The 13569-nt window shown below is 53.7% G+C and overlaps 1 protein-coding gene across 16 annotated transcripts in view; it reads left to right on the forward strand.

Moving 5' to 3' along the window:
- GRAMD1B (GRAM domain containing 1B) overlaps nt 1-13569 on the forward strand; it is a 246433-nt gene that overhangs the window by 222390 nt on the left and 10474 nt on the right. For all 16 annotated transcript variants that reach the window (XM_058687109.1, XM_058687099.1, XM_058687101.1 and 13 more), the window contains 9 exons: nt 1226-1341; nt 3156-3312; nt 4489-4678; nt 6511-6654; nt 7606-7724; nt 7956-8098; nt 9516-9619; nt 10189-10392; nt 11481-11571. In XM_058687109.1, coding sequence (XP_058543092.1) covers nt 1226-1341; nt 3156-3312; nt 4489-4678; nt 6511-6654; nt 7606-7724; nt 7956-8098; nt 9516-9619; nt 10189-10392; nt 11481-11571 — 1268 coding nt within the window. The remainder of the gene's footprint in view (nt 1-1225; nt 1342-3155; nt 3313-4488; nt 4679-6510; nt 6655-7605; nt 7725-7955; nt 8099-9515; nt 9620-10188; nt 10393-11480; nt 11572-13569) is intronic.

A 13569-nucleotide genomic window follows, 5' to 3' on the forward strand; every position in this document is an offset into this window, starting at 1 on the left:
CCAGCACCTGCTGCTTTTTTTTCCCCTTAATTTTTAATTTTATTTGGGGGGGGAGTGGCAGAGAAAGGGGGCGAGAGAATTTCAAGCGGGCTCTGTGCTGATAGCACGGAGCCCGATGTGGGACTCGATCCCATGACCCTGGGATCATGACCTGAGCCAAAATCAAGAGTCAGACGCTCAACCGACAGAACCACCCAGGCGCCCCAGCACCTGCTTCTTAAACCATAACCTTGAAAGGATGGACTCGGAGAATTCTCAGATTCTTCATCAAATCTATTGATGGGAAACATTCTTTATGTTTGACTTAAAAATCTATCTTTGTATTTTGACTGCTTCTCTTTTTCTTAATTCTCTTGCTCTCTTTTTTTTTCACATACTTCCCTTACCACCTGCTCCCCCTCCTTCCAGTTTAAGACTCATTCATGGTCCCTCCAGTCTTAGTTCTTCCACATTCTGTTGCCTCTTTCCCAAAAATCTGAACCCCGTGCGAGCTCACTTTTCTGAGGACAGTACTTTTGAGGACCTGTAGACACCCAGTGAAATAAGAAACTAGAACTAATACATAGAACTGTAGGCAAACTGATTCTGCGTGACAATAAAGAAGGAAGTGTGCAGGTAGCCAAGAGAGGGTTGGATGTGATGACCTTTGAGGTCCCTTGAACTATGAGAATATAGGCTTCTTTCCAACCACAAGAACTGTCCAACTATGGAATGGGCCTCTGAGGTCACACCTCGTTCTTGAACATGAGGCAGTAGGGCCTACGTGACCAGCATTAGTATAAGGAGATTTCTGAGGTGTTGGGGAGACTGGCTCAAGGGACCGAGTCCGAATCAGACGCTCGGTGATCACCTTGGCCCCAGAGTAACACTGGCTTATGACGCCTAATGCTCGACCTCATCCATAGGAGCAAAAGATGGCTAGTTACCGTCCTTAAGGGGCCAGTTGATTCTATTATGCAAACCTGAGTTGTGGGGACAGGTCAAGTTCCTGGCTCTACTGAAAGCCATATTTTTGGCAGAAGATAGGTGTCTGACGATGGGCTTGGAAAAGGGAAGAAGAGGTGGAGGAAGCTGTCACAGAGGCGTTACTCTCCTCTTCGTCCAGCAAGGGAGCATGGAGGCCAGCTTCTCCTTCTCTCAAGGGAGTCCAGCTCAACTCAGTGCCTCCGTGTAGAGTGGGGTCCTGAGGAAGGAAGGGTCACAGTCACTCTGTTGTCTCCTGCAGCCCCTCTGTCCCAAGGAGCTCTGGCACTTTGTTCACCAGTGCTATGGGAATGAATTGGGCCTTACCAGTGATGACGAGGACTACGTGCCCCCCGATGACGACTTCAACACTATGGGGTGAGAAGGCAGAGGGCAGCTTCTCCAAGAGGGACTGGGATGGTGGGGACAGCCTTCCCGGGGAGTGATGTCTAAGTGAGGCCCTGAAGGAAGTGAGGGGGTCAACCATGAGCTTACCTGTGGGAGACTTTCCCAGGCAGAGAGAAAAGCAAGCGGGTGGGTGGGTGGGTGGAATGGACAAAGCACAAGCGGGAAGAGGTGAGGCCAGGGGCCAGATTCTGAAGGCCTTTTGGCCAACATGATGATTGGCTCTCACTCAGAGTGGGACAGGAAGCCCTGGGAAGGCTTTGAGTAGGTAATTGATAACTGACTTAACATTTTAATAGGATCACTCTGGCTCCTGGGTTGAAAATAGATCAGGGAGGAGCAAGAGCAGACAGGCTAAGAGGCTTGAATAATTTAGATCATTTAGATGAGAGGTGAAGGTGGTTTGGACCAGGAGGGTAGCAGTAAAAATGGCAGCAAGTGGTTAGTTTCTGAATATATATTTTTGAAAGTAGAACCAGATACATTTTGAAGGATTTGCTGATAGATTGGAAAGGAACCAAAAATGGCTTTAAGGTTTTCTTGGATTTACCAACTGGAAGACTAGAGAAGTTCCAAACCGAGATGGACAATACTATAGACCAGATTTGGGGGAGAAGATCAGGCAGGTTGGGTCTCAGAGGACTGTTAGCCAGGTGGAGATGTCACATAGACATTTGTGTTTGTGAGTGTGGAGTTCACGAGGGAAGTCTGGGCGAGGGACATAAATTAGGGAATTATGAGTAGATAGCCGTGAGATTGGCTGAAGCCACCAAGTGGCTGAATGAACATAAGAAAAGAAGTTCAGGGACTCAGCTTGGGGACACTCAACAAGAAGGAGAAGCAACAAAAGAAATCCTGGAAGAACAGCCAGCCAGGCAGGAGGAAGACTGGGAGACCTGGCATCCTAGAGGCCAAGGGAAGGGGGCTTTAGGGAGAAGGAAGCATCGTTGTATCTCATGCTGTCGATGGATTGAGAAAGATGGGAATGTGGCTAGGTGGGGGCCCAGTGGTGGTGTGTGAGGCACAGAGCAGTAGAAGGCCAGGAAAGAGCACCGAATGTGTCGTAGGTAGACCCGGGCTCAGGTAGGATTTCCGACATTTAGTGGTAGTTATCACTTAATCTCTGTGAACATCTGTCTATTTGATTATCTTTAGGAGGCACATAATAGATTACTCAAGAGTTGTCATGCATCCAGATGGGGCGATAGGTAAAGTTTAAGATGTTGGTGACGGTGATGATTGCTCCCTTAGGAAAGGCTACAGTGACGTCCCTGAAGTGTCCCTACAAGGACACCCGCCTCTACCTCAAGGAGGGTTGCCCTTCAGGCGTCCAAGGCAAAGAAGTTCACTAGTTAGGATACAGAATCTGGGCATTATCAACAAAAGGCCCTTGTGTCCGGGGTCTCATCCTCATCACTGTGTGGGAAATAAAATGGTGTTCAGAGACCGGTTATTTCATTCAGAGGGTCAGGTTGGGATGGGATGGGATGGGATGCCAGCGGGCGAAAGATAGTTTAAGACACATAATAGTTGTATTTAGGCATGGTTAAATCTAAGAAAAGGTGACTTTGGAGCCAGACATTGTACATGGGGCTGGGGGTGCAGGGTGGAGAGAAGGCGTCAGGAGAACAGTGTAGCAGGGGGGTGGTGTTTTGAGGAAGATCATTCGCAAAGCAAAGAAGCAAGAAAGCCGATAGTTTGGGATGGGGTGGACAGATCTGGGGCTCTTAGAATAGTCAGTGGTCTTGGCAGCAAGGTTAACAGGAATGTATGGTGTCCTCTCTCAGCTACTGTGAGGAGATCCCCGTGGAAGAGAATGAAGTGAATGACAGCTCGTCGAAAAGCAGCATCGAGACCAAGCCAGATGCCAGTCCTCAGCTACCCAAGAAATCCATCACCAACAGCACGCTGACATCCACAGGGAGCAGCGAAGCCCCCGTGTCGGTATGGGCAGTAAGACCTTTCTTCCTCCCCCAATCCAGTGGCCGGTGTTTCCCAGCCGAGCTAACTTCACAGGACCCCAGCCCGGGGAGTGGGCAGAAGGGAGGTTGGTTACCCTGTGGTCAGTTTGTTCTCGGAGGCATCCTAGAGCCTGTGGGCTCTCTGTTCTAACAGCATAGTCCCAGGATCCAGAGCCGGGGATCTCGGTGCCTTGAATATAAGATTTTGTTTGCTTTCTGAGTGGATAAAAACCATTCCAAGTTCACTGACATGGGCTTCACTCCCGGTGGAGTGTTCCAGATCAGCCCCTCTGTGGAGAATTATCCCAGGGTTTTGTGTGTGTGTGTGTGTGTGTGTGTGTGTGTGTGTGTGTGTGTGTGTGTTTACTGCCTTGATCTGAGGTCAAAATCATGGATGAATCTGGGACTGTATACCTCTTCCCTGTTCATTCAAGAATTAGGTTTTGAGTTCCTAGTGTGTATACACTCCCGATTTGTTTTCCCGCTGTAGCTAGACTTTGTGAAAGAGAGAAAAATGTGTTCAGAAGAAAGACCTTTATTCTCTGAGACTTGGTTACAGAGGGGATGGAAACCTGATGAAGGAAGTGTCAGGTGGCTGGCAGGTAGAAGAATGGGTGGGGTTTCTTGGAAAGGATTCCCCGAGAGGGGGGCCTCCTATTCCACTGGCGTAGGGGTCAGGCAGACCACTTGGCCTTGGATTGAAAACGTTATTCGTTTGGTGCCGAATCTCCATTTTCTGTCTCTGGGGTTATCTCAAAAACGGAAAGACCTGTATCTCTTCCCTTCCAAGGCTAAGGGGAGAATAAATTTAAAACCGCCGATGAAGCTTTTGAGCTTCTGAGCAGACGGGTCATAGCCAGAGGCAGGCTGACGTGTTGTCGCCTGGCTCCAGGGACAGAGCTGTGCCTGAAGGCACTAACTCTGCTCACTGCTGGGGCTTGGTGTGCTCTTTCATGGTGAGCGAGACAAGGGCAGAACCTTCTTCTGTGTTCTCCCATCTTCCACGGTGGAGCTGGGGAAAACCCCTGGAGTGTGACTCCAGGCCAGCTCCTGAGCAGCTGTGTTGTGAACGTGAGCGCTCCCCAGGCTGGGGAAATCTCCCTTTGGAGACCCCCCAGCAGGTTGCCTCTGTCGGGTGACGGCTTCGTCCCCACTCTAGTTTGATGGCTTGCCCCTGGAGGAGGAGGTGCTGGATGGCGATGGGTCCCTGGAGAAGGAGCTTGCCATTGACAACATCATCGGGGAGAAGATGGAGATCATCGCACCTGTGACCTCCCCGTCGCTGGACTTCAATGACAACGAGGACATCCCCACCGAGCTCAGTGACTCTTCCGACACCCATGATGAAGGTGGGCATTGGAAAATGGGTGTGCAGCATAGCCCTTCCTCTCTCCATTTTGAAGGCTAATGGGATGTTGTGTAGGAAGGCTGGAGTCCGTGTCTGGGCTTCCAGTGGAATGGCGGGTGGGTAACGGCCTTTTTTTTTTTTTTTTTTAATTTCATTTGTTTTTAACATACATTTTTCAGGGTAGTCACTGCAGGATCCATGTTATGCCATATTTGTCTTTCTTCACTCGATGGATAATGTTTTGTCCTGCCATCCCGTCTCGTCACTGAGTGTACCCCCCGTTGCCTTGTTCGTTGCCCACAGAGATGCGATGCAGGGCAGTGTATATGCCACAGGAAAGTGCCAGTCAGCTGCTTCCTGGAAATAATCAGATTTTTTTTTTTAATGTTTGTTTATTTTTGAGCGAGACAGAACACGAGCAGGGGAGGGCAGAGAGAAAGGGAGACACAGAATCCGAAGCAGGCTCCAGGCTCCGAGCTGTCGGCATAGACCCCGATGCGGTGCTCGAACTCGAACTCACAAACCACGAGACCGTGACCTGAGCTGAAGTCGGACGCTTAACCGACTGAGCCACCCAGGTGCCCCTGGAAATAATTAGATTTTATTAGAACCTTGCTTTAGTGACTCCAGCATTGGGCTTTCAGACCAGGCTACAAGGAAAGGTATTGCTGGGTCACTTGGACTCCAGAGTCTGCCTTTCTCTCCAGTACTTCTAGGTAGTATTTCGTACCTCATTCCTGCACAGGGTTAGCTTCTAGGACCTAGCTTGGGAATGTTTTGCTTCTGACATTCCAGGGCTAGAAGCCAAATTGTCAGTCTTCATGAAATTGGCTGATCCACTGAACTGGTGGTAGGCTTGACTAGTAAGTGCATGTGGACGGTGCTCATTTGAACATCTGTGGACAGTCCCTCCTGTGGTCACCTCGAGTGTCTTTCTCCCCCCTGCCTGGTTTCCCTACTCCATCTAGGATGCAGGGGCAGTGCAAATGACTGCACGGGTTGGGTACCGCATAGCAGCAAGGGCGCCAGTCACGTAAACTCAGACATGACCGCTCCCATAGTGCTTGTCTTGTGCAGTCATGGGCCCTGTGTGACGCTTCTGAGCCACAGGGGTGCCAGCAATGGCGGCATCGTGCCTGAGATCACATACCAGCCTCCGTAGGTGCGGCATTTAGGGACTGTGGGGTGCCGAGGGCTTGGGAGGAGCGCTGGGGCTTTAGCAGCACGCCTGTACCCTCAGGAACATTCTCCCGGAGCAAATAGAGACCGGAGAAAGGTGGAGGGTGTGGAAATCCTGGGGGAAACATCGCAGTGCCTTATGGAAGCGGAGCAGGGCTTGTATGGTTAAGGGATCACGGCCCTGCAGACCAGCCCAGCCTTAGAAGCTTTTATATAAACAGGTTATTCCAGATGAATCCATGTCCCTTTAACGCACTTGTGCCATGATTGCAATGCCTTTTGTCGTCTGTCGTGGTTAACTTACAGGCTCTGGATAACTGATAACTTTGAGGTTACCAGTTCAGCTCAGGAAGTGAGATCTGAGTGTTAGTCTAAGATCACCTTGATTAGGAAGGAAGCCTTGAAAACAGAAGAGCCGATAGCACATTTCCATACTCTTTGTCAAGCGAGGCTGAATAGAATGCCAGTTAGAGTAAGTTTGTGCACGCGGGCGAAGGAGGAGACAGGGCAGAGGTGAGGTCATTAACCACTACCCACCCCGGCCGCCCTTGAGCCTTGGTAAGGCCACATAAGCCACAGAGACGTAACTGCTCTGGGGGCGTCCCTGGGGCCGTCCGCCCCTCTGCCTTCACTCTCCGTGGCTCTTCGGTGCAGGGGAGGTCCAGGCCTTCTACGAGGACCTGAGTGGCCGGCAGTACGTGAATGAAGTCTTCAACTTCAGTGTGGACAAGCTCTATGACCTGCTGTTCACCGACTCGCCCTTCCAGCGGGACTTCATGGAGCAACGGCGGTTCTCCGGTCAGTCCTTCCGGGGCCGGTGCCTCCCGTCCCTTCCCTCTTGGCCACACTTCTTCCTTTTCTCCCCAAGCTCCCTCCTGTTCCAGGCCACCCAATGGCCCGGGCACCCCCTTTCCGGCTCCCCCAGGGCCCTGCTGGTTGCTCCTCCCCCTCCCCAGCACTCAGTGCCAGGCCCCAGAGGCTCACCAGCAGGCAAGACCTCCCGGAGTCCACCGTCTAACAAAGAGTAGCCGCGACCCTTTCTCAGTGCGCACCCGTGGTGTGCCAGGCACATGACGTTATCTCATGTGACCCGCGGATCTGCCACGTGTGCGAGCGCTGCGATCCCCAGGGTACCGAGGAGGAAACCAGAATTCAGACCGTTCTTGCTTGCCTGGGGCCACGCAGCCAAGTAGAGCCCGAGCCAGGATTCAAACCTAGGACTCTCTGCGTTCCTGCTTTGTACCTGCGTGCTCCTGTCTCCTCCCCTTGCCCCTGTTCTGCTCCCCAGCAGGCGTGTGGCTCTGGCCCAGCAGAGCTACTAGGCATCTGAGTCTGTGAAAGACCATCTAGAGCGTAGCCCTCTGCCAGGAGGAGAGGGCATGCTGCGGGCACGGGGAGGACACGCCTTAGAGGAGAGGGCTTGTTCCCAAGGATCCCAGGCCCTCGTCACAGTGGCTCCAGTGTTGCCGGCACCCCCGCAGGTGGCCCCGAGGCTGCCTGTCCCAGCCCCAGGAACAATCAGCATTCCGGAGCCCTGTGCAGAATTTCGGCAATGCTACAATGAGCCTCTTTCTGCTTCGACTCCCCCTCCTCCCCTCCTCCTCTCTGGGGCCTCAGGCTCCCACTGGCTTCCTTTTGGGGGTCAGTCGGCAGTCAGTACAGTCAAGAGTTCACTTGGAGGGGAAATTCGGATATGGTGAGGGCATGCCTCTTTCCCTCCCTCATCCCAGGGCTCTTCTCCACCCTCAGATATCATCTTCCATCCATGGAAGAAGGAAGAGAATGGCAACCAGAGCCGAGTGATTCTCTATACCATCACCCTCACCAACCCTCTGGCTCCTAAAACTGCCACTGTCAGGGAGACACAGGTGAGTTGAGGGCAGGGGCACCGAGGAGCGGCAGGAAGAAGGATCGGGGCTAGTACGCCAGGAAGAAGTTTCCGGGTTGCAAGCATGGTCTAGCCCTGAGGCGGGAACACCTAACGTCCTCCTATTCCCAGTGTCTCCGGGTCCTCCGCCTAGAAGTGTGCGGTGGGCAGGGGAGATGCTTCCCTTCCTTGCTTGTCTTCGGCGATGTCTGGTGGACCCTTCTCCCCACAGACCATGTACAAGGCGAGCCAGGAGAGTGAATGTTACGTGATAGACGCCGAGGTCCTCACGCACGACGTGCCCTACCATGACTACTTCTACACCATCAATCGCTACACCCTCACCCGCGTGGCTCGGAACAAGAGTCGACTCAGGTGTGGCGTCTGGAGGGCCTGAGCGGGTTCACGGGAAGTCCCTGGTGTGCACAGATGTCCTCGCTCGTGCAGTGGCAATAAAACGGGTGTTTGGTGAAAGGCTGCGGGGAGCCCTCTTGGGAATAGGGACGTTCTGCGCACCCACATCTCAAAGGGGCCTGCACCTTTCTCATCCTCTGCTTTAAAAAACAGTTTTTGGGGGGGTGTCTGTGCTGCTGTCTGCGTTTATCTAAACCTCCCTCCTTCCTTCCTTTATCACCCCCCCCCCCCCCCGCCGCCCCCTCGTACCTCCTGTCCCCTCCATCCTTCGCCCCCGCACAGTGTCTAGGCTTCTCCCTTCCAGCTTCTTTGGAGAGTTTCCTGACTAGACGTTCTTTCTATTCAGTTCACACAGAAGCAGCTTGTTGGCCTCAGATAAACCTCTGTAGAAAGGCGCCCACCTGTAACCCCCTGAACACTTCTCGGGGGACAGGGTGAGGTGGCTCGCAAGCGTAGGCATGCTGACGTCAGGCCAGGGCGTCCCTGAGGACGGTTGGGGAGAGAGCAGGGCAGGCAGCCGTAAAAATAGGAGCATAGGGGTGCCCAGGTGGCTCAGTCAGTTAAGCGTCCAACTCTTGATTTCAGCTCAGGTCATGATTTCACAGTTTGTGGGATCAAGCCCTGCCGTGTCGGGCTCTGTGCTGACAGCCTGGAGCCTGCTTGAGATTCTCTCTCTCTCCCTCTCTCTCTCTCTCTGCCCCTCCCGTGTGTGTGCGCGCTCTCTCTCTCTCAAGATAAATAAACATTAAAAAGACGGGAGCCCTGTTTCAGAGCCGCTGTGTAGGAGTGGAAGGGGATAGTATGCAAGCAGAGAGACCCATGACTGGGAGAGAGAATATTTGGAAAAAAGCAAGAGCTGGCAAGGTCAAGGTGGGGAGGCAAGAGCCAGGGCTGGTAGCAGATCACGCTCTGAAAGGTGGGAATGATGGAACCCTAGAGCCTGATTTGGACTTGAAAGTGTCTGCAGAGGGCAAGAAGGACCCCCATGGCTGGCCGGCTGGCTGGCACCATCTGGAGGAGAGCGTGGTGTCACAATAGAGCCGTGGGCTTGGAGTCGAGAGCCCTGTTGTTAGCCTTTGGTCTGCTGGACTAGTCTAGAACTCCCGTTGTCTCACCTGCAAAGTGAGGATAAAGCCACCAGTTCCGCTGATCTCCAAAGGCGGCCAGGGAGACCAGGTGGCGTGGTGGGTGTGGTGTGAAGGGACTTTTCACCTCGTAAAGTGCGGCACAGATGCGAAGCTGCTTTGGACTTAAACCTGAAATCGCTTCTCGGCCTTTTGGCTAAGATCAAGGGTGGACTTAAACCTGAATTCTTTTTGCGCGGCAGGGGAGGGTCTGCCCAGGAAATGGCTGATCGTGTTTCTGGCTTTTCCCTCAGGGTCTCCACAGAGCTGCGCTATCGAAAACAGCCTTGGGGGTTAGTGAAGACCTTCATCGAGAAGAACTTCTGGAGTGGGCTGGAGGACTACTTCCGCCACCTGGGTGAGCATGCACTGTAGCCAGCGGTGCTGCTTGAACTGCATCCAGCCGCCACCATCCAGGGGACCAGGAGACATGGAGAGTGGAGGGGGGGGCAGACCGAGATGGGGAAGGAGTATCATGGGGTCCCTAAGTCCGCCCCAGAAATGGATACAGAATTGGGCATGTATGGGAACGTGTGCATTTTCCAAGAGGTTCTGCCTGTAACTTTTACGGGATCTGTGACTTTCCCATCTGATCACACCGGTGGTAATTCAGTTATGGAGAGGAAATAAAAGCCTGTGAATGCTTCCATTAGGAAATGGGGTATGCCCCAAGCTGTGCGCATGAGGGTGCAGATCCTGGGGACCTAGGTCTACGAAATGTTGAGCAACCCTGAAGAGGGGTTGGGGTGGGGCTGAATCCCAGCTTCCTGAGGCCCGTGGCCATCCCCGAGGGACCCCCGCCCTTGCATTCAGTGTCCCAGAGTACAGTATGGGAAGATGGCTGTCTCAGCTCGGAGCAGACAGCTGTTTCTGGAGGCCGGTGTGTCGAGCTGGAGGTATAGGCAGATGGCCTCTCGTCTATGACAGAGAGCGAGCTGACCAAAACGGAGAGCACCTACCTGGCTGAGATGCACAGACAGTCTCCCAAAGAGAAGGCCAGCAAGCCCCCAACGGTACGGAGGAGGAAGCGCCCCCATGCTCACCTGCGGGTGCCTCACCTGGAAGAGGTGATGAGCCCCGTCACCACACCCACTGATGAAGATGTGGGCCACAGGATCAAACACGTGGCAGGTGCGTGCCAGGTGGGAGTGGGGGCGTGGCTCAGGGCTTTGACCCAGAGCCGTGTGCCCAGGCCGAGGCATATGCGTGCACACGCTCATTTTGCATCCTCGGGTATAGATTGTGTATGATTTGCACACGACTCCTTAAATTTCAGCCTCCGGATCCTCTACCCATTTCCCTTTGCCCTTTAATGTCCTCAGTCCCTGCTGAACCCACGTGTGGGGTCTGCTGAATAGACGTGACCTGAACTCTGTGTCCCTGTGGATAGACTCAAATGTGCAACTTCCAAACCTGGGGCAAATGCGCCAGGGACCAGCCCCAGTGCAGACGCCAGAGATGACCTCATAACCTGAATGTCAGAGAGCCCAAGGCAGCCCCCCTCCCCTGGCCCCCACAGGCCCACTGAGGACCTGCCCTACCGGACAGTGGACTCCCTTGACCTGTCTCCCCCTTGCATCCAGCGTGCACAGCCTCATGTCTTCTCAGTCATGGCGACATGCAGCCATAAGAAGCCTTAGAGACGGCTAATCCGGCAGTTTTTAGGCTATGCTTCGCACAGCCGTAGGCGTTCCTCAGGATGGGGACAGGAGAGGAGGAAAGAGCCAGCCTTCCACGTCCCTCCCCTCAGTCTCAACCAGAGCACCCCACCTTAGGTGTTTTATACGTAGGATTTCTGACCAGCACGGCATTTGAATAAACTGAGTCTCAGGCATTGAGACTTGCTCAGCATCTCGTAGCGGGTTATAAATAAAGTGAGGGCGGAGAGCGGTCTCTAGTCCTCGCCGCGGGCTGTTGCCTGAGCCATGGCTAAGCTGTGGGCACTTTGTCCCGCCCCTGCGTGTCCCAGTTACATAAGGCTGTTGAGTTTCCCGTGCGTTTGGTGACTTTAATGTCCACGTTGCTGGGCCCACCCCAGACCTTGCCCTCGAGGAGTTTCCCTTGTACTTTTGTGGAGGCCGGGTGTATCTATCCTGTCATCATGACAGCGCCACGGACGGTTGTCCTTCATCCCCTGAGGCTCTGTGCGTGACCGCCGTCAGAGCAGCCAGCGGACCTGAGCGCCACAATGGTGACAGCGTCTTTACTCTCCCCCACAGGTTCCACGCAGACACGGCATGTCCCCGAGGACACCCCTAACGGCTTCCACCTGCAGAGTGTGTCCAAGCTGCTGCTGGTTATCAGCTGTGTGTAAGGGATTCCAGGCTCTTCCCCAACCTGCCCTCCCTGCCTGCTGGCCCCTCAGGCGTATGAGCACCCCCACACCACAGCCCTGCTTCTTCTTTGTCCTCTAGGCTTCTTCCTTCAGATCAGTCGCTCTGTCCGTCATTCCTTGCCTCTTTGGTTCTTTTTCTCTGTTTTATTTAGCATTTGCTGTAAGCTAGGCCTTCGGGATTGAGAAGGGGATTCTCTGCATCCATGCCCTTAGGAACTCAGTTTCGAGGGGATAGGACAGACAGCAAATTCAGAATTACCACACCGTTGGGAAAATGCTAACATAGAGATGCTACACAGCATCTTCGGAGCCCATTCGTTCATTTGGGAGGGATGTTCTGTGGCTCTGCTGTGTGCCAGGTGCAAGGACCATGCACTCCTGGGCCCCCACTTTGGCGGGAGAGCCAGACAAAATCAATGACTACAGTCCAGAAAGGCATATGCTTATATTCATGTAAATAATTTATAATAGTGCCATAATGTTATAAAACGGTAGGCTCAGTGCCATTCACAGAAGGATGCCGGGCAGGGAGAGAGGGCATGGAAAGAATGCGGGTGTAGGGTGGGGAGAGCACAGCTGTCTGCAGCTTAGTAAGCCCGCAGCCCGCCCCGGACGCCCCTGCATCCCTGTGAGCGGGGGGTGCCTGAGACAGCCGAGTGCTGACCGCTCGCGCTCTGTTCACCTGGTGCCTCTACCCCTGCCTTTCCTGGGGGTTGGGCTGTGCCGTGAGCTTATAGGGGCACAGCTGGTGAGGGGCGTGGGGGCTGCCTAGATGCAGGCCCTGACAGTCGTGCACCAGGCACTAGCCTGCCTCCAGATCTTCCTTTTGTGACACCCCCTCCTCCCTCCTTCAACCCCCACTAAAGTGTTTTCAGAGAGGCAGAAGCAGGGGCACAGCCCAGCCATGAGGGAGCACTGAAGGAGGCCCTGGAGTGACATGGTTTGTTTTGCCTTTTTTTTTCCCCCCCCCCAAAATGTTTATTTATTTATTTTAGAGAAAGAGAGAGAGAACAAGCAGGGGAGGGGCAGAGAGAGCAAGAGAGAGAATCCCAAGCAGCCACCGCACTGTCAGTGCAGAGCCTGACGTGGGGATCAGTCCCACGACCGTGAGATCATGACCTGAGCTAAAATCGAGAGTCAGACGCTAACCGACTGAGCCACCCAGATGCCCCACTTTTGCATTAGTTAAAAAAGTCACTGTGACAGCCATGCGCGGAAGCCTAGAGAAGGAAGGGCTGGAGGCGGGCAGGCCAGTCAGAGTAAGTGGCAGTGACGTAGGCGAGCGTGACTGTCTGGCAGGCGAGCGATTGGGGCTGACAGGTCCTGCAGGGGGAAGACCCGTTAGCCACGCGGTTGGGTAGCCGAAGAAGAGGAATGACCGCAGCGAGCACCCGTAGATGGTTGTGTCATTAACAGAACGGGCACAGGGTGGTCAGAGAAGCTGCTCCATTCCGCGTGTGTCTTGAGCTGCCGAAGGTTATATCCAGGCGGAGGTGACAGGTACTTGCTGATGCGGACCTGGAGCGAGGCAGAGAAGCATGGGTTGCGGATGCTGGTTTAGTCAACAGTAGCATGAAAGCCGTGGGTGCGGATGAGACCATCCTCCGAGGACAGCGGGGTGGGTGGGGGCGAGAAAGAGCAGGGCTGCAGACAAGGCCCCTGTGAGGAACGTGAGGCAGGCTCTCTGCTAACCTTAACTGAGTATGTAACAAAAGTAGATGGAAAATTCTTCTGTGAGTGGCCTAAGAAGCCAAGTTATTTTCACAAAATCAAATGCAGGGATGTGTCCGGGTGGCTCAGATCAGTTACGCAGCCGTCTGTTGGTTTCGGCTCAGGACATGGTCTCATGGTTTATGAGTTCGAGCCCCATGTCAGGCTCTGCACTGACAATGCGGAACCTGCTTGGGATTCTCTCTCCATCTGTCTCTGTCCCTCCCTGCTTGTTCATGTTCTCTCTCTGTCTCTCTCTCTCT

The sequence above is a fragment of the Neofelis nebulosa genome, chromosome 10 (assembly GCF_028018385.1).
Source record: "Neofelis nebulosa isolate mNeoNeb1 chromosome 10, mNeoNeb1.pri, whole genome shotgun sequence".
Lineage (NCBI taxonomy): Eukaryota > Metazoa > Chordata > Mammalia > Carnivora > Felidae > Neofelis > Neofelis nebulosa.